Source organism: Anas acuta, chromosome 1 (genome assembly GCF_963932015.1).
Source record: "Anas acuta chromosome 1, bAnaAcu1.1, whole genome shotgun sequence".
Taxonomy (NCBI): domain Eukaryota; kingdom Metazoa; phylum Chordata; class Aves; order Anseriformes; family Anatidae; genus Anas; species Anas acuta.
The window spans coordinates 147,205,744-147,230,138 of NC_088979.1; the positions used below are offsets into that span (position 1 = coordinate 147,205,744).

The 24,395-nt window shown below is 40.8% G+C and overlaps 1 protein-coding gene and 1 long non-coding RNA gene across 2 annotated transcripts in view; one reads left to right on the forward strand and one right to left on the reverse strand.

Moving 5' to 3' along the window:
- Positions 1-24,395, reverse strand: part of LOC137846286 (uncharacterized) — a 176,769-nt gene that overhangs the window by 113,978 nt on the left and 38,396 nt on the right. The window lies entirely within an intron of this gene.
- STAB2 (stabilin 2) overlaps positions 13,530-24,395 on the forward strand; it is an 87,161-nt gene continuing 76,295 nt past the window's right edge. The window contains exons 1-4 of the mRNA XM_068664148.1: positions 13,530-13,878; positions 18,247-18,380; positions 19,185-19,300; positions 24,060-24,145. Of these exons, the coding sequence (XP_068520249.1) occupies positions 13,795-13,878; positions 18,247-18,380; positions 19,185-19,300; positions 24,060-24,145 (420 nt within the window). The 5' untranslated portion in view covers positions 13,530-13,794. The remainder of the gene's footprint in view (positions 13,879-18,246; positions 18,381-19,184; positions 19,301-24,059; positions 24,146-24,395) is intronic.

The window sequence follows — 24,395 nt, forward strand, 5'->3', positions numbered from 1 at the left end:
TTTTTCACCACTTCTTCTCAAAATATTTCAATTACATTCATGGGCAATTTCTGTACTTTTTGCTGGCACAAAACCACTCTTTAGGCTGCAATGAATACAGCATTCAACCTACCTGACAAATTCAGCTTTGGCATCATTAGCATCTCTCTGATAACAGTGTGAACTCAGATGACCTATGTCAAATGTGCCATCTTCTCCATGCTCCTCAGCCCAAATCTGCAAAAGGGCTAAAGCACACACCAAGGGCAGAAGTTAAGGACCTAGGACAAAGACCAGTCCTCACGATTCACCCTTAGCCCTGCAGCACAGCACTGTATCCCACTTATAACCCCTGGTACCACTGCAGCATTGCTTTTAAAAAGATATTTAAAGTCTTAGCGCTTGGAGAATCCAGCTCACCTCAGTACATTGTACTATGGACTTATTGATCCAACTTTGAAAACTGTGCATTATTTTTCTATCCTGAAATTGTCTAGCAACACCTTCCTCCTACATTACTGCCTTTATTATAGAGGTATTATCTAGCATTTTTGTCATTAATTATCTCTTATATTTGTGTTATTTTACAGATGCAGACTCATCAGTCTCTCACAGAAAGCCAGATTTTACAAGATCTTCATTTTGATAAAATTCATTGACATTAGTGCATTGTGACAATTAATTATTAATATTAATAACAGTTAAACTTATGTGAGTTTCTGTTCATTCTGAAGTTCGTAATCACTGACACAGCCACCAGTGTCAGAAACAGGGAAAATATTTGAAATGATATTTTTTGGCCAATGGCTTCCATATGAAAGCTGTTTTGAAAAAAAAAAAAAAAAATATATATATATATATATAGCTTCATTTTTCCTCAAAGAAAAAAATATTTCATTAAAAATGTTTTGTTTCCCAAAAATGAGAAAATAAGTGCTTCCCACCAAGCAAACAATTACATATCCTGTTAGGAGCACACTTTTTCAGCACAGTAGCACACCCTGTCCCAGGCCTGATAACACTTTTTGCAGCAATGAGATGATAGATAGACCACGAAAGAGAACTCAAATCCCCCGTTTCCTGAATGACTGCTCTAACAACTGGGCTGTTCAAGAGAAGACAAATGACAAGTGGCACCAGCAACGCCTCTGGCATGTTAAAATGAAAATATCTGTGTCATCAATAAGTGATGTTTGTCCTGAATTTGGCACAGACCAAACTCAAAGAATGCCCATTTTGTGGTACAGGTGGAGAAGAGCTGCCCTACTATTTGGTGACAGACTGGGACCATAATATTGTTACACCAAAACTCAATAACACAACACAACACAGGCTTTCCAAGCATTTATGAAGGACAGAGAGGGGTCTCTTCATCTCTCCATCAGGTTATTCAAGCCCAATAAGTGAAATCAGTTTATCAAAGGATGTTTCACCCCTTTTCAGGCTTTGTTCCACTCCTGCCAGACAGGCGGTGTTTCCAGGCACCCACCGTCCTGGCAATCAAGGGGCTCCTCAGGCTTTGGGACAAAAAGCAGGTGCCTGCAGGAATGGAGTTACCCATGCATGCAGGGTTTTTCTGTGGCTCTCACAGTTCCTACTGTGTAAAGAGAGTGGGGTGTAAAGACATCCAACTCTGTTGTGATGCTGGGCATTTATGTCTTCAGCCTCACTCCGTTCGAGTTTTTAATTGATACAGCATAATGTCCTAAGCATTAACTTGGTAATAAACCAGAATCACCGAGATTTCTGAATATTTCTGCAAAGCACTTTGCGTGACCAAGAGTCTACGAGACAAAACACCTCAGTGCATCTACCACATGAAAGGCAATTACAGAAAAGCAATCTGTAGCACTTGCTCACAAATAATAATTTAGGAAATGGAAAACAAAATACACCTCACCTGGTATCATAAACTGTAGTTTCACCGAGGGATTTTCATGGTGTTATTAAGTTTGAGAGACAAGCTCAAGTGGTTTAAATAATAGAAAGAAAATACAACTTCCACAATGTTATGTCTCAAAGTACACCTCCTTACATGTAATATATGGGGCAGTCTCACTCCAAATACATCTGAGATTTTCTATTTCATGTTCTGCAGATGATACTTGCAGCTCTGTGCAGGTATCTAATTTCCAACCAATCTAAGACATTACACTGGGGGCAGCATGAGGTTATAGCAACAAGCCAGTCAAAAAACAAATTATTCAAAGACTGCTCAAAATAATACTGTAATCCTATCTATTGTGCAACCTTTGCTTTCAAAGGATAGAACAATATGCTGCTCACTGGATAGGCTTTTCATGAAAAACAAAAAAAAAAAAAAAAAAAAGAGTGGTTTCAATAGCCTTACCCAACTTAAAAAATAACTAAATAAATAAATGAATAAATACAAGGTTTGCTTTATTATATTGCTACCATATTATTCTTAGCTCTGCATGAGCCCCAGATAACCAAACACTTCTAATTTCTTTGCCTCAAAGGGCAAAAAATAAAGAGCAGCACAAGTCTGCACCAACATCTTGCTTTTGGATAAAGAAATGATCAATGAAATACAAAGTTTTTATGGCAACATGATGACACATCTGAGCACCATGGCTAGGAAACTGAGAAAATAGATTTTCTTATCCAAAACTTGCAAGAATAGGATCAGATGATTAAAGATTTGTGAACTCTTTAAGACAGTCTCCTCTTGTAAGGACTATAGATCCCCAACTCCATCCGACATACATCTAGGCATAAGACTTGTAAAAAGACGTGGAAACCTTGTGGCTCCATCTCTGAAACATCAGCTCAACGTTCAAGAGTGAGCAGAAAAGTGTATTCAGTGCTAAGAATTTTAAGGAGAATTGAGAATGAAACAATGGTGTTGTGTAGCCATATGAATCTATGAAGCACAGCCATCTAGAATGCTGCAGGCAGCTCAATAAAAAATCATCCAAAGCATCAGAGGAGAACTCATAAAGGCTCGAAGAAGGGAAGAACTCAAGTCAGAGGTCCACAACGACTCCCATATGAGGAAAATATAAACTATAACACTTGCACCTCAACTAGAAATAATGGGTGCAGAGGGATATCATACAATTTCACAAAGTCACAGAGAGCTATTTTAGCTACTTCTCACACCTCAGCAAATAGAGACAACAGCATCTGACAGTAGCTCTGAAATAAAAGAAGTGGGCTTCTTCACACAGCATGCAACTGCATTGTGGAAGTCATTGTCACAAGATGCTATGGAGACAATAAATAAGAATGTGAAAAGTAAGAATATGAAAGAGGTAAAAATAGCTGGTTACAGATGGAAGCCTTCACATTTAGCTTGTTTCTTTTACTCTTTTGCTAGACATCCAGCACTGGGCACTGTCAGGAGGAGGATACCAGACTACATGAGCCTTTGATTTTACTTCTTGCAGTTGTTGCTACCGTCCTGCATTCTCATATACATTAAGGGTTAAATTCAGAATTCTGTCTTCACTCAGGAGTTTTGCCAAGAATACAAGTTTGGGCATTTTGCCTCCTAAGCACTGTGACAGGAATTAGTTAAATCCGACTTTGTAAGGAACACAGTGCTTAAAACATGTACTGCTGTCCTTAGTGCTGCTGTCTGTGGGTGCAGGACTGTCATCAGCATAATCTCCTTCACCCTTACTCTTCAATCTTGAAGTATGATAATAACCGAAGAACTTCTCCTAGAGAATTCATCCTCACTCTTCCACCATATCTGTTCTTGTTACTTACCAGCAAATCTGGAAAGCTTGCTTAATAACAGCATTCAGTCAAACTTTTCATATGGTGTATCCATCACCATACAAAAAGGCTGTATTGTATTGATCCTGAATTAACAATAGGGCACTGAAGTGCAAACTATAGCTGCTACTCTGTTTTTTTCCAAAATTGTATTTAAAGTAGCTTAAATGCTGAGTAAATATAAAGGCAAATCACATACATGGAGCAGGAAATTTTTAGGGTGATAATATACATTGCTTTGTGGTAAGAATTTCCAGAAAGAGTCAGCTTTTATGACTAGACTCACGCTATTTACTCACCTAAATAATTATTAGTAGGTTTTCAAAGGAGCTCGGCACTCAATGTGCTGAAATCTTTTGAAAACCTGGTCATAATAGTCACAATGGGAACTGAGCTCTTTTGAAAAACTACTCACAGCTGAGAGTGCCAAGCCAGCGAGGGCTGGATCTCAGACAGAAAACTTGCATCATAACATCTCTTGAAATACTCGGTGGCTGATGGGAAGAGACGAGTATCTACCCTCTGACTGCAGCCTGCATCAGATGAACAACCGGTTGTGATTTTTCCATTATATTGATTTCCCAACAGGAAACTTGGGTTCCAAAAAATCCTCTTCTGAGAGAAGATATTGATTTTGAGGCATCAGTTTGATTTTCCCTCAGAACATCATTTCCACACTCAGCAGCTCCCAGGACCTCCAGGCAGCCTGTGCTTCTCAGCCTGTGGATCCACAGAAGCCAAACTACTGAACAAGAAGTAAATGCATGTCTTAAAAACTGTATATCTGTAGAATCCTGTATAATGGAAACTCAGGAAGGAAACATCTGTGGTCATCCTAGGCCCAGCCCTCAATATCCTCATAAACTCTGCATCTCTTTGTGGTTTTTGTTCTCATTGGGGTCCTTATGCCCATGGTGTGTTTTTGAGTTACCTAGGATTATTTTAGATGCTTCCCAGTATCTCCCAGCCCATGTGGCTGCCAGCTGCTGCTCCAGACGCCACAGCACTCACCAGTCTTGAATACCTGAGGACATCTGAAGGGGCACTAGGTGCCTGTGTTTACGCACCCAAATTGCTCTGAGCCCTTGGCCTCCTCAGCAGACTTTGGGAAAAGCTACTACTTCTCTGAGGAGTTCAGCATGCCAGGCAGATGCTTTACCCAGTAAGCAAGACAGAATGGTGACAGAATTTATTTTTTTTTTCTACAGTAACATTTATTCAACTGGACCTATGATGACTTACACTCTGAGTTCAAGCAGAACAAAGTTATTCACAATCTGTATGTTTTCCACAAGAAAGAAAAGGCTGCTGTTTCTGGATTCTAGCTAAATGCGGCATTTGGAAGTCTACGAAACAGAGGGTTTCTGCCCAGGTCTTTTCAACCATCAATTGCTAAGATATCTGAGGTCTTACCTATCTACAAATGTAAAAATGGGAAATTATAGATAAGTTGCACATGCAGAAAAAAAATAAAAGTTTTTAATTTCTTATTTCCAAATAAATAACTTTTTTTTTAATAATAATAATTTAAAAAAAAAAAAAAGTAAATGCTTTCCATTATCTCAAACCTTCTCTTATTGTAGAATTACAATAAAAGGTAATTTAGGAATTTCCCATTTATCCACTCTACACATCTTGTAACACCTGTAATAATTTTACATCTTTTTTACCTTGTATCTATTCCACACAAGTATTTGTCACTGTATGTTTTAATCATTACCATTTTCACTGCTCAGATCCTTCAAGCCCTTCTATTTCCTCCATGGGATGGGCTGATCAGAACTGAACACCCCAGTCAGAAGGATACTCCACTGATAGATGTCACAGTGAAGCAAACTGAGAGTTTCTATTACTAAAATATTCAGCACACATCCTGAATTAGCTATTTGGTCTTCTCCTAGGAAGAAGAGGTCCTTCTCTCCCAGAGGTCAAACCAAAAACTAACATTTTGTTCACCTTAGCATATTAATGCTATTGAACAAAGAGAGGCTTATAATGTTATGCCACAGTGTTCTTCTATAATAATTTAACTTTTCCAGATGATACCTGAGGTTTTACTGTAATTTCACATCCACAGGCAATAAATAAATATATTTTTTTTAAATCGGAAGTTTTAAATTCATTGTCTTACAATGCTACGCCCCCTCTCTCATTAACTACACACAGCTAGTCAGTATTTGTCACATATAACTACACAGACAGGGTACAATTCATTGGGGCTGCAGAGCTTTCCAAATTCTGGCTGGTCTAATATCACTGATGATGCACAAGGATGCTAAGGGCATGAATGTGAAAGAGTCTGTCTTTACACTGCGAGAACATTGTTCATGCTAAATGATGTTAAAATACATTCTCCCATCTTGAGAGAGATGCAGTGCTAGGTGAGAGACCTGGAAGAATATCTGGCAGGGCCAGGCCGATATACATCTGCAAAGACAAGTGATGCTACTGGAGCCAAAGAGTTAACCTTGTTCCAGCTTAGGGTTTCAAATCATCAGGCTTCAGTTTCAATTGTGCATAACCTTGGTGAATTTTTTTTAAATAAATCAATAAATTCAAAACTCCATTTACAGGTGGTGTTTTGTTTGTTTTTTTTTTTCCTTTGTGCATGTTTATACATATATATACTCATATATATGTATATACACAAGTATAATATTTCCACTTCTGAAATTTGAAAACAAGTCAAGCACTCAAAACCTAGGAAACTTCTAATTTATAAACCCTCCATAACCTATTTTTTTTCTTGTTTTGTGCTGTCTCTACTTGCTGACCTGAGCATTCCTCTCAGGGAAACACATTTAATTCTGGTCTCTTCATACTTTTAATTACTTGACTTCTCCAACAAAACTTTCAAAATTGTGGCATTTTTCTTTTTATATATTGGACATGCCCTGAGCTTGCCTACATTTAAGATGAAGACAAGGCCGGGTTCCCTGCTCACCTCTGTAAGAGCCTGGCGACATGCACGGGCCCTTACAGAGGACTTTTTGCGTGAGCGTGCTCAGCCTCATCTCGTCGCCAGCTACACTGGCTTCACACTTGGGTGCTTTTTTAGAGTTTCCAGTGTTTTTTACAGCTGGAAACCCTCGGTGTTCCCATTCCCGGTGGTTGCACCAGACTGGCGCCGTGGCTCGGCCTCTGCTGCCCCCCGGTGGCGCCGCGGGGAGGGAGCGCAGCGGCCCCGGCCCTGGCCTAGGCCTCGAGGGGGGGGGCAGGTGGAGAGGCGGCCGCTGCCCCCTGCCCCTGGGCTGCAGCCTGCGGCAGGACCGAGCTTATCGGCCCAAAAGGGATGGGGGATGCGGGTGAGGAAGCGAGGCCTCCTTCTCAGCAGCGATTCGTACTGCAGCCACCCCCCACAGCCCGTCCTCGCACGGGGTGGAGGCAGCCGCCACTGCCAAGCGCTGCTTGGACAGGCAGAAAGAAGAGGCGGCCAAAGCAAAGGGAGAGTGGCTTGTCCACATCTGTCAGCAACGGAGCCAAAAACACAGCTGGAGCTTCCTTACGCCAAGTCCAACTCTGTGGCTTAGGGCAGTGGTTTACAACCATTGCTGGCCTGTGGCCAGGCGACCCACACAGGCCCCCCTGCATCTCCACACCCCATGTCCCTGTGAACAGTGTGCTGCCCCTGAGTCACAACTTCAGGGCTACTGAAGAAACGCTGCTGTATACTTGTAAAACCATGGAGCCCAGCACAAAACAGAACCCAGTAGCCTGATGGCTACAAGGAGTTTATGTATCTGAGGCATGAAGGCGAGGGAAGATAACATTATGCTATCTCATTTGTGGAAGCTGGGCCAGCTTGTTTTCTGCACAATCTTTCCCAAACAAAGTTTGAGATGGCTGAAATCAATTCACTATAGCTGTAAACAGACACATTTGGATAATGTTATAAAGGTTGTATTTAAAAGGGGAAATGGAAAGAAAAAAAAAAAAAAAAAAGCAAATGTTGATTGTTCCTCATCATTATCTGCAATTCAGTTCTATTACTAGCGAATTATTTACTATATTATGCTAAATTTCTTTAAGTCTGACTGTGCAAAACAAAGGCATTACTATGAAAGCATACAAGCTATGTGTAGGCCAAAATTACAGCGAACTCTCTGCATTGTCTAGAGCAAGGAAGGAAATCAGCAGGTAATAACACCACAGTAATAACACCGCCTCTGCTGCTTCCCCTGACTGTATGAAATCCCTTATGTTACAGTGCCTGGGATTTCCAAACGTCCCCAGTTCTGACACAGATGACTGCTAAGATCTGAAAGTTGTATGCCATGCTCTCTCCTTCTTTCCTGCCATGGGGTTGGAGGAACTAATGCAGCATTTGCAGCACCAGAAATCCACACTCCACATCCCTCTGTCCACCCTAAGTACTGGGATCGCAGGGTTTTCCTGGTATTTTGGCCTTATACTCTGCAATCTTACAAAAGTGGGGAAATACAAAACACACGTACAAACAGCCCCACTCTTCTTGCTGTCTAAATGTTTAGAAACTATAAAATAGGTTTGACTGAGAATTGCCATGAAGATCCATTTGAGCCACCTTCTGATTTTGTGTAAGCCCACTAGGAGTTGTTGCCAGTTTCCAATTTCTTTTGATCACATCTTAAAGATGAAGCTCCTTACATGCTGACACATTATTATGCAAGCAGGCAGATGTTAATTCAACACACAAGTTTATTTTGGTGTATTTATCCACCATCTCATAATTGTGATTCACTTTCCAAATTTTTGTATGTTTTATATTTCTAGTCCAATAAATAACACTCTTCAGAGTCATTAAAACTGGTATGTTGCCAGGAAGAGTTACAGCGCTTGTTCAAAAAAGTCACGATACTGCACCAAGACTGCATCTTCTGCATTTATCATACCATTAGCTGGCAGCAACATGGGCCCAGAGTCTGATCTCTTAAGAACTGCAATGCAGAAAATGCTGCAGAGCAGACACAGGGACACAAAGATAGCACCAGTAGTCCTTTACACCACCAACAGTTCCAGGTCTGGGTTGCTAATTCTTTCCCTTCATCCCCATGGCATCGCCAGCCAGGAGACCTGTAGCTTCATCCCCCTGTACCTTGGCCTGTCACACAGCTGAACACGGGCAATGCTTCCTACAAATCTGGTCGTTATTTGTACGTCCCATACCCTGCTGGACCTACAGGACATAGAGCCTTACCAATGGCTAAAGATGAACTTTCATTTTTTTAAGCAGTGTGCTGCTAAGGCATGAAAGGGTGGAAGCGGTAGCCCTGAGCATGATTTTGTGGTCATTCCTTTTAGAGCACAGTGCTGATTATACGCCCAGCCTTACAGCTCACCACCTAACACCACCTTAAAATTCATAGTAAATAACATTGTCTAGGGTTGCGCTGCTGCTCTCCTGATGTCTCCCTAGCAAAGCCCTCTCTGCTATGGCCTCAGCTAGAATGCCTTTTGTTTACAATTTCACCAGCTGAAAGACTCTTTTGAGAACAAAAAAAAAAAAAAAAAAAAAAAAGAGAGAGAAGAGAAAGAAAGCTGAAGAGGCCACTATGAGGATCTAATCTATGGCTAAGACCACCCCTTGACTGGCAGTCTGCATTGCCATCAGCTGTATGCATCGTGAGTGTATTCGGGTTTAGATCAGCTGTCTGTGCCTTCTCCCTCATTAACATTGATAAAAGCGATGGCCTCTGCCGTGTGCGCGGCATTCCTCAGCATACCAGCTGCAGCTCTATCTTAATGCATCCTGTGGGCTTGGAGAATTAATTAGTTCTGATAGTCACCATGTTTCAAAATGACGCCTGTCATAACCCCACAGATAAAATTACGCACCCCTAAAACTTTCCACATTGCCCATTCAGACTCTCCGTAGGCCACCGTTGGCTTCCTCAGATGTATGGCACTGGAGGGATTTAATTTGCCAAACTTTTTTTTTTTTTAAGCCTCTTTGTTATGTTCCAATTAAGTCTGTGTTAATCAAAGGCAGTATTTCCCAAATATTTCCCCCTCCCCTTTCCACAAGCCTCCTCCTAGGCAACTTGATGGCTTGTGCCCCCCTTTCTCCCACCTACAATTAGCATTCAGACATTTCTCTGGGCAGAACCAAAGCCTCCCTCCCCCGAGGAAGCTTTCTTCCTCTGAGCACACTTTATCTTTTCCTACCCTCCGCAAGGTGCTTTATCAGTTTCCAAACAAAGAGAAAAATTACTTCCCTTGGACATGTGGAACCTCAAAGCGCAGCTATTCCAACACCCCGAGGACAGTTTTACTGTGATCAGTCTAAAACACAGGCCACATAGAGCAAAAAAAAAAAAAAAATTATCTGGTGCTCACTTACAAATTACTCAGAATATTAAATTTAGTTCAAGACTGCCCTCAGTCTTGCAATGGTTACTCAATTCACCCTCTAAGACGTCAAAAGTGAAGATATTCCCCAGAGAGAGGAGTTGGACCACGCAATGGGCTCCTCAGCAGAAGCTATTCCTGCAGACAGCATCAGGAAAGTGGCAAGGGCTTTTGTTACACAGAGTTCATGAGCTTTCAGGCTGTAATGATTGTTCTGCTTCAAAATGGTCTTACTTCTTTTTTATTTCTTTCTCCATTATTTCTTTTTTTAATAGTCTGAAATGGCGGAGCTTTGTGTGAGTCTCCGAGAGCTCCTCATGTGTTGTTCAGCTACCTCCAGCTGCACACACAGAAAGTTCGGGGAAACAATATACGATGCAAGTCATATAGTCACTAAACAATTAATAATTAAAAAAATAAATGTAAGGAATGATGGAGTTATCAAAACCACGTAGGGCTATATGAGCACTGCAACCACCATGTCAGTATCTCCACTACTTTTTATTCACTTTTAAACTGACCTCATGTGCCAGTTCCTTGCTCTGAGAAAGAACTATCTCGTTGTTATGGTGAAATAAACTGCGGCACAAAATACTGTTTTCAAAACCACCTACATAAATGAACCATTGCATTTTCTCTGGTTGGTTGACATTTTCAGCTCAGAAATAAAAGGAGCTACTTGGTGAGAGACAGTAGGAGGCTGAAGAAAGTAAAAAGGCAACAAGCTCATGGCCACTTGAAGCAGAAATGCAAGAGCAGAGGAGAGGAAGGCTGTGATGGTCTGCGTTACACACAAATGTATACCACAGCAAATGGTATTTTATGGCACACACAATGACTCTTACTAATCTTTTTCACTGGGCTGCTTGCAGCCTGAAGGCTTCAGAGGTACAAGGGTGATGAGTGGCTGAGACAGGAAGCATCCGAGGGGCCCAGATTGCACCAGGGAGCCTTGGCTAGGCTCCTCCACCTTGACTTGCTCCCAGCTTTCAGGTGAATTCAGGTGAATTTGTGCCCAGTCACCATCATTCCACGTTCCTTGCTCTTACTACCTTTGCATATAACTGCATTATCTAAAAAAATAAAAAATAAAAAAATAAAGAAAAAAAAAAAGGAGAGGAAAGGGGGAAAAGGGATGGAGAGGGGGACAGGATAAAGAGAGCCAACTCTACAGATTCATTTTCGTTTTGACATTTGTAGCTTGAGGAGTCCAAAATTTTTGCTTTCCTTCAGGAACCAAAGAGATCCAAGACCTCTACACCACTTCAGCTGGACAGAAAAAGAGGCACACCACAAAACTAAAATAAAAAATGCCTGCTGCCCTTGCCAACAGCACACCAGCACAGACAACAGAACTGGAGTCATCAGCTGCCCAGTAGCGTTGTCACCACCAGACAGGCCACTAAGGTGGCTTCAAGGCTGCCATCAGCAATGCTACCACAACACACAGGCTGCTTCAAGCCTCCTGCTTGCCAGGTGATGTATTAGCCTATATTTTTGGCCAGAACAGGACAGGAGATGGCCAGGAAGTTATAGCCAGCACCTGGTATAGTCTAACCCCTATGAACGAGGAAAATCCCCATCCCCAATAGCACAAAATGGTGGCCAGTCCCTCTGGAGCAGGGCGGTCAGCAAAGGGGCTAGCAGAGACCATACTTGACACAAATGGAGAGGAAGGAAAGACAAAAAGGGGTTGCTTCACATGAGTGCCTATATGGGAGTTAACGGCAGATAACATTGCGCTGATGTGTGTTGGTTTTTATCTTGATCTACAGCACAGGAAAGGGACATGCTTGATTTACAGCTCCTTTCAGCACTGCACTGTCTGAAGTGGCAACAGGCAATAAGCCCTGCTGCCCTCCAGCTACTACAGAAGCTGTTAGCTCCTGCTGTGACACACATAAAATGTGCCACCCTGCCGAAGCTCCAGCAACCTGCCCCTTGCTGTTGCTGGTGGCACAGCTGTAGAAGAGGGAAGATAAGTTTTCCTCCCAAACTTCACATTTTATTCTTATGAAAAATGTTTTCCAGTATTAGTTTAAAAGCAGGAAGAAAACCAGATTGCATTCCCACTCCTACAGTTTTCAAGGTAAACAAAACACCAGGGATCCTCCTGAAGGGAAGAAAGGCCAACTTCTAAGTAATTTCAGTGCATGGCATAAAACATCCTCATTCCAGTGCTGACTGCTGGAAATGTGAGGGAGCAACGCATCCTCCTGCACACAGGATGTGGTGATGAGCTGTCATCACTTGGGAGAGAAGATCCTTCAAGGCTTTGCTCTTTTGAAGAAAAAAATTAATGACTCCCTCCATTAGGCCAGATTGTCCATTGTATGCAAAATAGAGGGTGAAAGGCCTTGACCTGAAAAAAGAGAAGTGGCAATTCTCAGGGCCATACATACTGTCAACATGCACGTCACAACCTCTGGCTGCTATCTTGTCTGAAAAAATAGAAATGATTTACTCTCCTCATCGTATAGCAGAAAGGAACAAGATCTGATGAGCATGCAGGAAACATCTTGCCCTGCCATCTCCTACCAGCAATTTTGCAGTATTCAGTCAGAGCGTATAACATGAGTAGATTACTTTGTGTGTTATGTGTGGAATCATCATTGAGTTCTTTAGAGGAAAAAAAAAATAAATCTGTACAACTCCTTCAGACATTACATTTGTGGTCTAAAGGTGAATGCAGCATCTAGCCATGTCTACAAGTAGGAATCTGGCAGAAAGGTAAGAGAAAGCACTGTGTTTACAGCCACTGTGCTTCTGTGGACTGTTCAGTCAAAAACATAACCTAACTTTAAAACAAAACTTTGTATGAGGAAAAAATAAATAAATATATATATATATATATATATATGTGTGTGTGTGTGTGTGTGTGTGTGTGCAAAGCTGGCAAACTGGAGGCAGCCAAATCATTGAGAATTTAAGAAATGAGAAAGGCTGCCCTTACAAGACTGACCAGAGCAGCAGAAAAGAGCAGAACAAGAAAGCAGCCAAATAAATTGCTATCAGCAACCTACAATGTCTGTTTACTAATCCCTCACAATCATATATGAGTAACATAGCTAATTTAATTTTCTTCTGATAGTTCCAAGAAATAAGATGATTCAACGAAAAGGCAAAAAAAAAAAAAAAAAAAATCCCCCCCTCCTTTTTTTTTTTAAATCCAGATAACCAAAGCTGGAAAACGTTCTTTTGGCCTCCTGAGATAAAGTCAGTATTCCTCCCTAAACTACAGCCAGGGGACCAACCCTTGCATCATTAGGGCTCATAAGCCAACTTCCAAAGAACCTTCGCTCTGCCTAAGATCAGTTGAAAAATGGAATGATAACAAGCACAGCAGTTGCTCCAGTCCTCTCTTCTTGCCCACCTTAAAGAAGAAAACATCTTTTGTCGTTACAGTTAAATGTCCTCGGTTTTGTACTGTCAACAGCTTCAGAGAGATGGATAAATGAACAGAGCCCTGTCAGGATATCCTGTCATTCAGTTAGGAAGGGTTTATTCAGCTTTGCAGCAAACACTTTCAGCGCAGACCCTGAGTTTTGGAATTTTTCTTGTTTGCAGGGAGGCTTCACGTGCTCTCGCTTTTACTCATTTTCCTTCAGGAAGACAAGTGTCATTTTAAGCTACTTGCCTAAAAATCCTGAAGAAATAGCAACTCTAACAATCACTTTAGGTCATAAATTTAGTACTCATGTCTGAAGAACTCTGAGAAAAAAAAAAAAAATCACATTCTTCACAATGGAGAAAAATCCATTCATTTTATACTTTTTGGCTTTTTTGGTTGCAATGAAGCTGTGTTTGACATCAAAAGTCCCAGATCAGGTAAGAAGCAGCTTTTTATTCAAATAATGATTTATGATGCGTCTCTATTACACTGTGGGAGTGGCGGTTCATCCACTGTTACAGAGAGAATTGTTAACAGATAGGGTATCTTACAGAATAATAAAAAAAAAAAAAAAAACCTTTAACAGTCACTGATGCCATGTGGCACTGAATTACAAACCAATAGCTATATAATTCAATCCTCTGAAATAAGATAAATGTATCTGTTTTGTCTGGCTGAGATTTTGACTCAAAAGATGTGCCAAATATGCTGAAAAAGCCTCTAAAAATGGTAAACCTGGCAAAAAAAGACTGTAGCTGACATTCATCAAAAGCAACAAAAGAAAACCATTTGAATTTCTGATAAGTCAGAAGATGAAAGGAGAAAATTTGCCATAGTGAATATCTAGTCTACTAACCAGAAGGAAGAAATGTTATTTCAGAGATTTAGGGAAAAAATAAAAAAAAATAGGGAATCCAGCCATTTAAAGTAATTTTATGAAGTTATAAGTCTATGTAAAATATTTGTAGAGTTTTGTGTATGTATCACATACAAATGGTGTATGGATCTGTGGAACTTCATGAAATCTGTTTTCAACACTCTTGTAGTGAGGCAGAAAGAGTTGTTTTACTAATCTGACCCAGGATTTTGTCAGTGAGATAAATATGCACTAATTTAAATTGCCTCACAACATGATGCTATAAATGACTGTGTTCTGGAGAAAAAACACATGTAGAACAGGAAACAAGAGGACAGGGAGAAACTGAACAAAAAATAAAAATAAAAAAAGGAAACCACTTTTTTTTTCTTCTTTTTTTTTTTTAAATGGAAAAATACTTTGTCAAGTACAAACAAGTACTGGGAAACGCGTTATTCCATCTCTCGGAAAGAGCCACTGACAAATCACCTTTCTTCTAATTTCTCTAATGGCAAAAAGAGAAAAGGAGGAAATGGGAGAAAGTGGAAATAACCCTGCCATTTTAAAATAGTTTTTATAGCTGGTGGGAGGGAAAATGTACACAACCTACTTTTATTTAGAATTTATCTTCCATAAAATCTCTTTGAATTTTCTTGTTCCAAAACTAAAATTTTGTGGGATGCCTTTTTGGATGAAAACTGCTGCTCTGAGGTCATTTCAGCCGCTCCTACCAACACCTTTTCAAGTCTGAACCTCACAACCTCAGACTTGTGATGGTTTCCCCAGGCACCTGCAAGGCGCAGGGCTTAAATTGTCAACTTGGTTAAAGAAATGGAAAAATCAGACAATGTTCTGAATTTATGATGCTTCTTCAACATTAATGGTACTGATTTGACTCAGTGGAAATAGTTATAAGAATTAAGGTTCAGAGGCTGCACATATATGTGGTGGTAATTCTTGCTCTGGCACATGAGGAATTTCTTGTTAAGGGTGGACTCTTTGGTGGCTGCACTGGTCCTGAGCACTGGGATTTTGAAAAGGTTGAAGCGCTCATGATGCAGTTTTGGGTGGGAAGTAAGGTGCAGAGATGCTCTAGCTGAGTTTGTGGGAGACACTTTAGACCTGAAGCCCAAGAGCCAGCTTAGCCCAGCACTTCTGGGCCCTGCCAAGAGGACAGAGAGGCTGCTCAGTTCACCTCACACGGCACTGCTTGCTGTGGCTTTGCCTAGTGTTTACTCTAGTTGTATCTTCATTACACCCACATCTGAAAAATCTGGAAAAGGGTCTCATTTTTACTTCAGTGATGCCTGAAATGCAACTGCACTACAGGAAGAGGCTTCATCACCCAAATATAACTCCACCTCATTTGAAAGATCAGAAATTTGAAATCCAGATTTCAATGGTATCTTTGTAAAGACTAAAAACTGACAACTAAATAGCTCTTGAAATGTACTTACAACTGGGCAATCACAATCAAGCAGAGACCCTCAGAGCTCGTGTAACTTAATCTCCTTGTCAGCATCTGGGACACATCCTCACCATCCCCGTTACTGAAATGTGCTGCGATCACAAACACTGAAAGAAGGATAACCAGCCAAGGGGAAAAGCTGCTGGGGTGAGGGCCTTATGTCAGACTAGCAGGCTATAGCACAGGTAGAAATCCTACCCTGGGAACCAGTGTACCCGCCAAGGGCAACTATGAACTTTTGCAACAAGGCTGCACAGTCCACATGCACACAGAAGGTCCACATCTGGGACTGGACTGCACAGGAGTTCATGTGAACGTATTTTGTTTGAAAATCCCTGAGCAGAAATACCAGAGGCTATCACATCAGCAACATAAAAAACGCAGTAGGCTCTGTCATTGGAAGAGATAATTTGGGATAGACTCTGCATAGAAAATGACCCAAAGATCTGCTGAGGTGCTGCTGCACAAAGGGTTAGTGGTCAGTCTGCTGAGGTGGCAGACAGAAAAGACCTGGCAGGGGGAGCACACGGGTCCTATTCACGTGCACCGGCATTGCCCAGCCAGACTGGGTCTGACATTCCCCATCCAGAAGGGCTACTGGCAAACTGAGCAGAATCTGGAGGGGAGCCGGGGAAGTGACTCAAGAATTGGGAAACGAGAGTCATAGCAGGGAATTCAAGCAATGCTATTTACTTAGGTGCACAAAGAACATGTACTTTGATCTTCAGCTGTATGTATTTATAGGAAGGGAGTAGTAAACTTGGTAAGAGAACAGTTTGCTACTTGTCATGCAGTCTACAGAAAAGCAATGGCTGGAGGCTGAAGCAAACCAATCACAGCTGAATTGTGACAGAAACAACATACCACATTTTGCTTCTCCACAAACTGACCAGCCATTTCCAAATCAAACAAATGCTTTTTAAGAGATCTCTTGCTCAAACAAAATTTCATGCAAGAACCTCCAGTATCCTGTATTATACTCCTCTGGTACAATTGTCTTATTTTGTAATCTAGGAAGCTACCTCAAATCTCCACAACCTACTATTAACATATCAAAATATTTCTAAATGGATGATGCTGCTGTAACTGGTTCCTGCATACATACGTACACACAAGTACACACACATATGCAGTAGGCAGGTACAGGTCTTGAAAATAAACTTTTAAGCATTTCCTCCTTGTCGGACTGGCAATAGTTCAGACATTGTCTTAATTGACTGCTTGCTACTTAATTGAAATGCCATTCAGAGAGTTCACTTCAATCCTGCTGTATCAGATACAAAGTCTGTCACGGTCAATATTGCTTCAATGAGTTAAGACCACCTAAATGGTCCATACTTAGACATCAGTGGGTAAATGGTTATCTTGGACTAGAAAATTAAGCACTTTACAATACTTCCTCTCCTGCAATGATAGTTTCACCTGTTATTTTTGTTGGCTTTTAAAGACCGTATTTTGCAATACATTACTTCTCTTCACTTGTGAATTACGAACTTGCTTCTAGAAGTACTCACCATAAAGATAGAAGAGGAAACCAGCAGTAAATGGAGTTCAGCAAAGAGTTTTGCATTTAGATGGATTGACTGTTTTAGTAGCAGGAAGCAGAGACATTTTTGTTATATAGATGCTTTCAAAAATCTAATTTCTACACCACAAAATACAGTGCCAAAACTGTGACAATGTCCTAAGCCTTATTTTTTCCCCTTTTTTGCCACCTTCTCAATTCATTTGTCAGATTTGCATTCTCAAAACACCACAGCAACTGGCAGGAGCCCTTGGCATTTGAGCTGGAGGGCTACAGCCAGATTTCCTAAGCCAGGCTGTTTGTGGCTTTCTCCAGGTGGGGGAAGAGGAGGGTCAGGCCCATAACTTCTACCAGATTTCAAAGGAAAGCTGGACAACATTCTTTTATGACTATTTGAAAATACCAGCTATAATCCCCCATTTCAATACAGCGGTGTTGATAATACAAAACCCGCCTTAACAAAGGCCTGTGCCGTGCTCTGCGTGCGCAGAGCCACAAGTAACTTCCTCCACACCTAATGTTTGGTTTTACCACTGGATGAAGAAGGCACTTGCCAGCACTTGTCTGTCTCCATCCTGCTTTGGGTTGGCAAGGCAGTTTCAGAATTAACACTCCGAATATAGCTGATGCTGTCTCAGTAACCTCCATTTCAAGTCTGCTGGACTTAGCATTCTTATAAAGAATTCTTATAAAATATTCTTAATAGAAATAATACTCTTAATCAAGTTTGTCCTGCATAAACATATTGAGTGTATTTCATGCAGTGAATACTACTGGAAGCCCTAGTATGTAGTATGCTACCAAGTTGAGCCCCAGAGCAGGGGTTTGTAGCTGCTCAGCAGGACAGGGCTTGTGGCTGAGCTCAATTTGTCATTTGTCAGCGAAGCCACTGGGGGCAGAGTTATATCAATTCAGAGACCTATCCCTTCTTTTTAATGAATCCTTTCCCTTTACAGATGAAAAAGCAATGTGATCAAAAGCTGCTCATTCGAATGAAAACTGAATGTGTACCTTGCTCTTTAAACCTCGAAACCCAGTGCCCTGCCGGCTACACCAAAATCACCAATGGGACTGGAATACCAGACTGCAGGTATTTCTTCTGTCTGAGCTTTTTACCATGAATATTGCTCTCTGTGAATTACAAGATATTGATTTGTATCACAAATTATCACCTCTATGCAGTTTTCTTAAGGAAAATTTAAATGTTATTTACAGCCAGCATTTATTGACTTCACCTGCTCCAGAATTCAAGTGTCACTTAGAGCACTTTGTGTCTAAAGTTAAACAGTAAACGACATAAGAGGAAAATAAATATTGGTATTGATGGCCTATGAGATTTTTCTTTGAGTGGTATCATAAAATGGCTTCCTTATTTATTCTGCATGCTTGAAATGAATGAGAGTGTATAAACAATAGAATTTTCAAACTGCCAGGCTGGGTGTGTGGGGCTAGACAGGGCAGGAAAATATCTCAAAAGAAATCTAAAAATTTTCATGAATTTCAATTAAGGGAAAAAAAAAAAAAAAAAAAAAAAAAAAAAAAAACATTGCTTACTTAGCATTTAAGTATGCTTGTTTAGCATTTAAAAGAACCTTGATATTAAGTAATTTTTCAAATGCTATTTCAAACCAAAACTTGGATTAAATTGTTGTGTTAAGGTTGCAGAAGTGAAAAAAATAAATACATACTTTGCAACAGGAATGTCTCTGAGGTTATTTTTAAGCCCTTGATATACAGTGTATATTTTAATGAAGAAAAAAAAGTCAAAATCAATGCAACTAAGCTTGAAGTGCCCTTCACCAACACTGAAAGAGGAAAAGGAGTTTAGGAATTTTATTTTTCACCACAGAAGGCTTTTAAATGCTTTAATGCAGCTCCAATTTATTTTCCTTAGGTATTATCTAGAAATTAAAACACACACACTTTCTTTTCCTGGATGCCGACACGCTTGTATAAAGGAATTTGAACAACCTGAGTGCTGCCAGGGACACTGGGGCCCAGACTGCATGGGTAAGCTCCTTTTGGACGTTATTTGAATAGAAGGAAAGCAGTGATTTTCTTGCTTTCAGAAACTATTTCCATGAAAATTTTACTCCTTAGAGTTTGTTACAGGAGTAGAAATAAGCAGCGCTGATTAACCAAAACTTGGACGATTTGGAGAAAATATATATCCAAAGATTCACCAAAGAATAAAAATCCATGGAAAATTTCCAAAAACTCAGGGATCCCTTAGATTTTGAGATTTTCAGAACAAATCATTTCAGTCAATGGCTGTAAAATGACTTTTCACAGAATCACAGAATGGTTAAGGTTGGAAGGGCCTTCTGGAGACCATCTGGTCAAAATCCCTGTTCAACCAGGGCCACCCAGATCTGGTTGACCAAGACCATGTTCAGGCATCTTTTGAAGATCTCCAAGCAGGGAGACTCCACAACTTCTCTGGGCAACCTGGGCCAATGCTCCATCACCCACACAGTAAAGAAGTGCTTCCTGATGTTCAGACAGAACCTCCTGTATTCTAATTTGTGCCCTTTGCCTCTTGTCCTTGCACTGGGCACCACTGAAATGGCTCTGTCCTTTTTGCACCCTTTCTTCAAGTACTTTCACACATTGATAAGATTCCACCCAAGTTTCCTATTCTCCAGACTGAACAGCCCCAGCTCTCTCACCCTCTCCGCACAAGAGAGCTGCTCAAGTCCCTTGATGATTTTGGTGGCCCTCCACTGGACTCTTTCCAGTATGTCCATGCCTCTTGTGCCCTGGGGGGCCCAGAACTGGACACAGCACTCCTCATCTGTGCCGAGTGGAGGGTAAGGATCACTTTTCTTGACTTGCTGGCAATATTTTGTCTAATGCAGTCAAGAATACCATTAGCCTTCTTAGCAGCAAGCACACATTGCTGACTCAGGTTCAACTTGGTGTCTACCAGGACTGCAAGGTCCTTTTCTGCAGAGCTGCTTTCCAGCTCTGTGGCTCACAGTGTTCTGTCAGCTGGGAGCATCCCCATAATTGATTTTTAAAAATAAAGTTTTCAAACAGCAACTTTCAAGTTTTTATTTTAGGTCAAAAGTGCTTTCTTCTGAATCTGAAATAGTTCCAAATCTACTTAACTCTTTACTTTCTTACTCTAGGAGGGTCTTTTCTTTCAGGGTTTTTTGTTTGCTTTTTGAAGACACTGAATGTTCAAGGCCATTCCTCAAGTAGCAACAATGAGGAGTATGTCTCCTCCAGATGCCTCTTCCTCAGGAAAATTATTTCAGCATCTCCACAAGTACATCAAATTTCAGGCTACTGATGCAGTCATCAAAACCTGCAAAGGATGTTTCTCTGCCCAGACAGAGCATTTCCCCCTTTAGTTCAAGGAGTCAAGGTCTGGTTCAATATCTATGAAGTTTTTTTGTCCACAAAATAGATAAACAAATAATTTTAGCATGGCCTAAGCTCTGGTTTAAATGCAAGACTTCTATCTACTAAAGGAAAAAAAAAAAAAAAAAAACTAACAACAACAAAAAAAAAAACAAAATCCAACCAACATGTACTTTTATAGAAAAAATAGGAGTGTAGTGAGCAGTGCAGTATTTCTCTGAAGATAGCCACTTGTGTAGCAATTTACTCTTTTCCCACCAGATGTAGCCTAAATGCCCAGAAAGAGAAAAGCATTTCTGCATTCAACCAACCCGTACTTCAGGGTGCTCCATGAGACCACAAGAGGTATACGGGTATTTGCAGAGGGGGATGTGAGCTCTGCCCTGCTGCAGACAGAGGCTGCAGGAGCAAGGAGGCCCCCTCTTCCTTCAGGCATATTTCCTGGCCTGAGAAAGCAACTCTTCTAAAAATCAAGGTCTCAGCATTGTTTCTGCTGTCATTTGGAGGAAGAAAATAGCTCTCTGCGTTATCACAGTCTCTGTAAGACCATGCAGCATGCCTTGAAATGCTTGGAGGAAAACCTGTCCTTCCTGAGACTGGAAGAAAAAATCCTGACTAGGAGTTTACTTCACCTTTAATATCTGATGGCAATGACAGAATTAGGTCTTAAATACTGCTTTGATTTCCTTAAACGATAGCACTTACTGTAACACATGGCATGAATGAAAAATATTTCATCTGTTTCCCTCCCTACTTAGTGCCCTGAGCAAATGAGACATCCTTCTGTAAACAGACATCAGAATAAAACAAAAGCAGAGGGGAAAAGAGCACAGCTTTCTGACACTATCACTGTGCACCTGCCTGGTCAGAACCTTAATTGGCTCCACCAGGCCAGCAAGAATATATTTTTATAGAGACAGCTAATTTCTCTCCATCTCATCCAACTGCAGAAGCCAAAGCTGGCAGAGTTTGTATGGCCAAAGTGTGTCAGCAATGAGCTCCAGCGTGAGCCACCGCTACCACATCTCATGTTGCCACACTGGGCACATATTTGCATGACTCCGATCAAAAGCCTGGGTACAAAACCAAATGTGCACAGTATGGGCAACTGAGGGGAAAGCATTGCAAGAATAAAGAATAAAAAAGTTTAAAACAAAAGGTCAAGAGGAAAGATAATACACCAAATTCTATCAAAGGATATGGTTCAAACTATATCTTTACAAGTGCTTCAGTGCAGGGAGCTGGAGAAGATACGTAATCCAAGAAGAGGATGCATTTGAAAGCACTTAAGAAAGCAAAATTAAACTCTATGAGAAAAAAAAAAAAAAAAGATAGATTTAAGCTTTTATGAGCTAGGCATAAAGATTTGCCCTGCAAACTCCTGTATTTGTAAAGAGGTAAGCAGAAACATCTCTTTTTTACTATTTTTTGAAAAGCATCCTCAACAGAAACCAAATTCTCCCAAACACCAGGGCTGGGCCAGGTGACCATGCCAGTGTCACCCCGTGTCATGCTGGTGTCCCAGAGCAAAGCCCTGTTGCTGCCTACTGCAGCACGGTGAGTGAGAGGAGAGGAAGTGCTTTATCTGCCTAACTAAACTTGTCGAACAATGCGGTAATTTGCTAAGCTTCTGATAAAGCTGTCCCTTGGTGGTGGTATCAAAACAGGAGACAAGGTAGTGAAGACAAGGGGAAGTGGAATGAATACCAACAGCAAAACACTGTCTTGTCAGCAGTTTTGAAGTGTACTTTCCTGGAATTTACATCATTAACTTTGAGTTTTCTTTATCTTTGCATGCTTAATAGAAGCATCAGTGCAGTTGAAATTGTTTTCATTCGACAGCAAACATTAAAGAGTTTGCATCCTCATCAGTCCTAAAGATCCATATACCTGTCACACCATACCTAAAGATTCACTAAAAGCTACTTTAGAGATTAAAGTATATGTACTTGTCACTTTACCTTGTTCCTGTTTATTTCATCTCAATTCTTAATAAACACTTTTGTTTCAGCATATATGAGATGAACCAGATTCAGATTTTTACCTTTAAAAGCAATGATTTTTCCTGAGGAGCTTACTCAAATCCAACAGACCTCACAAACTCATCAAGAAATAAACAGAGAAAACTTGATAGTGTTATAAAGCCAAAGCCTTCGCTAAAATTAGGTGTACATGTACGCACATACACTTATTTGCTCATCACTCCACACTAATCAAATTCATTTTCATGTGAACTTCCGAGTCACTTAACCACTCTAAATCAGGATTACGTTCCCCAGTGGGAGCATAAATCCAGTGCTGTCCACCCAAGCACGCATGGAACCAGCCAAGACTCTATAACCAATAAATCCACCAGTAATGTACAGCAGAGCACCTACAAGGGCAATAGGAGTTTCCTACATTTAGATACCACCTGCATGAGGATTATGGTGCCTAATGGGAACTCCAGCTAGGCTGACAGGATGGAAGGGCTTATGCAAGGGAGTTAATAAATCATTTCCACAGAGAGGCTGCGTGACTTAAAAATAAGGATATTCCCAATGGAAGGAAAAACCTGACAGAACAATCTGACTAAAAACTACTCTGATATGTTTTTTCTATAGGTAATATCTTATTAAAAATATGGATATTGAAAAATCTTAGCCATAAATTAAACTCCTTTGATTTGGAAATGCGATCATTTTTTCTTATGTCTTCCATCTGGCTGGGGTTTATGGTCAGACATTGTCTCACCTAGTGTACCACCACCTATAATCACAGTTTTAGCATCAGAGGATCTGAAGAACATACCACATCTTTGGCACCCAAATGTTAGTAGTGACCACAGCCCATAGGAGAGAAGTGGGTCATGAGATACTCATATTTTAATTTCTAGGGGGATTTGAATCAAACATCACAGTCTTAAAGGATGTACAAGGGAGGAACTTTCCAGATACATCAAATGCAACTGAGAGGAAGAGAGGAGGGGAGGACAGGACACGTGTTGCAGCAAGGCTTATTTAAACCTTAGCTTACCATCAAATATGATCCTGACAGCAAGTTCTCAATCAGTCAGTTGTATTAACATACCAAAGAAGTGGTCATGCAAACATCACTTCTGTTAAACAATCTAACAGTTTAGAGGACGATAGAGGTGAATCAGAAGGGACTAAATCAGTGCTGCACTTTATTCTTGTGTAATCCCTTGGTTACAGAACTAGCTGAAACTTTCCATACTAGAGAGTGGTGATGGTCTCTGGTGAAGGCAAGTGAGGAGATTTGGGCAGATGCAAAACAGCAGCCATCACCTGATAACCCTGCCTGGCCCAAAGCCCCACAGCCTCCAAGGTCCTCACCCAAACATTCAAGTGGGGCAGAAGGGTCAGAGCAAGGTGACTGATCACTTATACATCGTCATTTCCAGCATGTCCAGGAGGAGCTGCATCACCATGCAATGGGAGAGGACGCTGCTCCGAGGGCATAAAAGGGGATGGAACATGCATTTGTCAGGTACAGCCTTTCTCGTAAAGGAAAAAATATAACTTCAGCATATAAATGCCACTAAGAAATAATAATAAATATTATTACATAAAATAGTACATGCTACATTGTGTACATGAGAGCATTTCAAAAATAGCAGAGGTGCCCTGCTTGGAGTTCATGTTTTGTTTGGTTTGCACTAAAATTCATAGTATTATTTCTATAGACTTAGGAATATTCAGGTGAAATTATTAAAGGGTTCTTCCATTCTGTTTTCTTG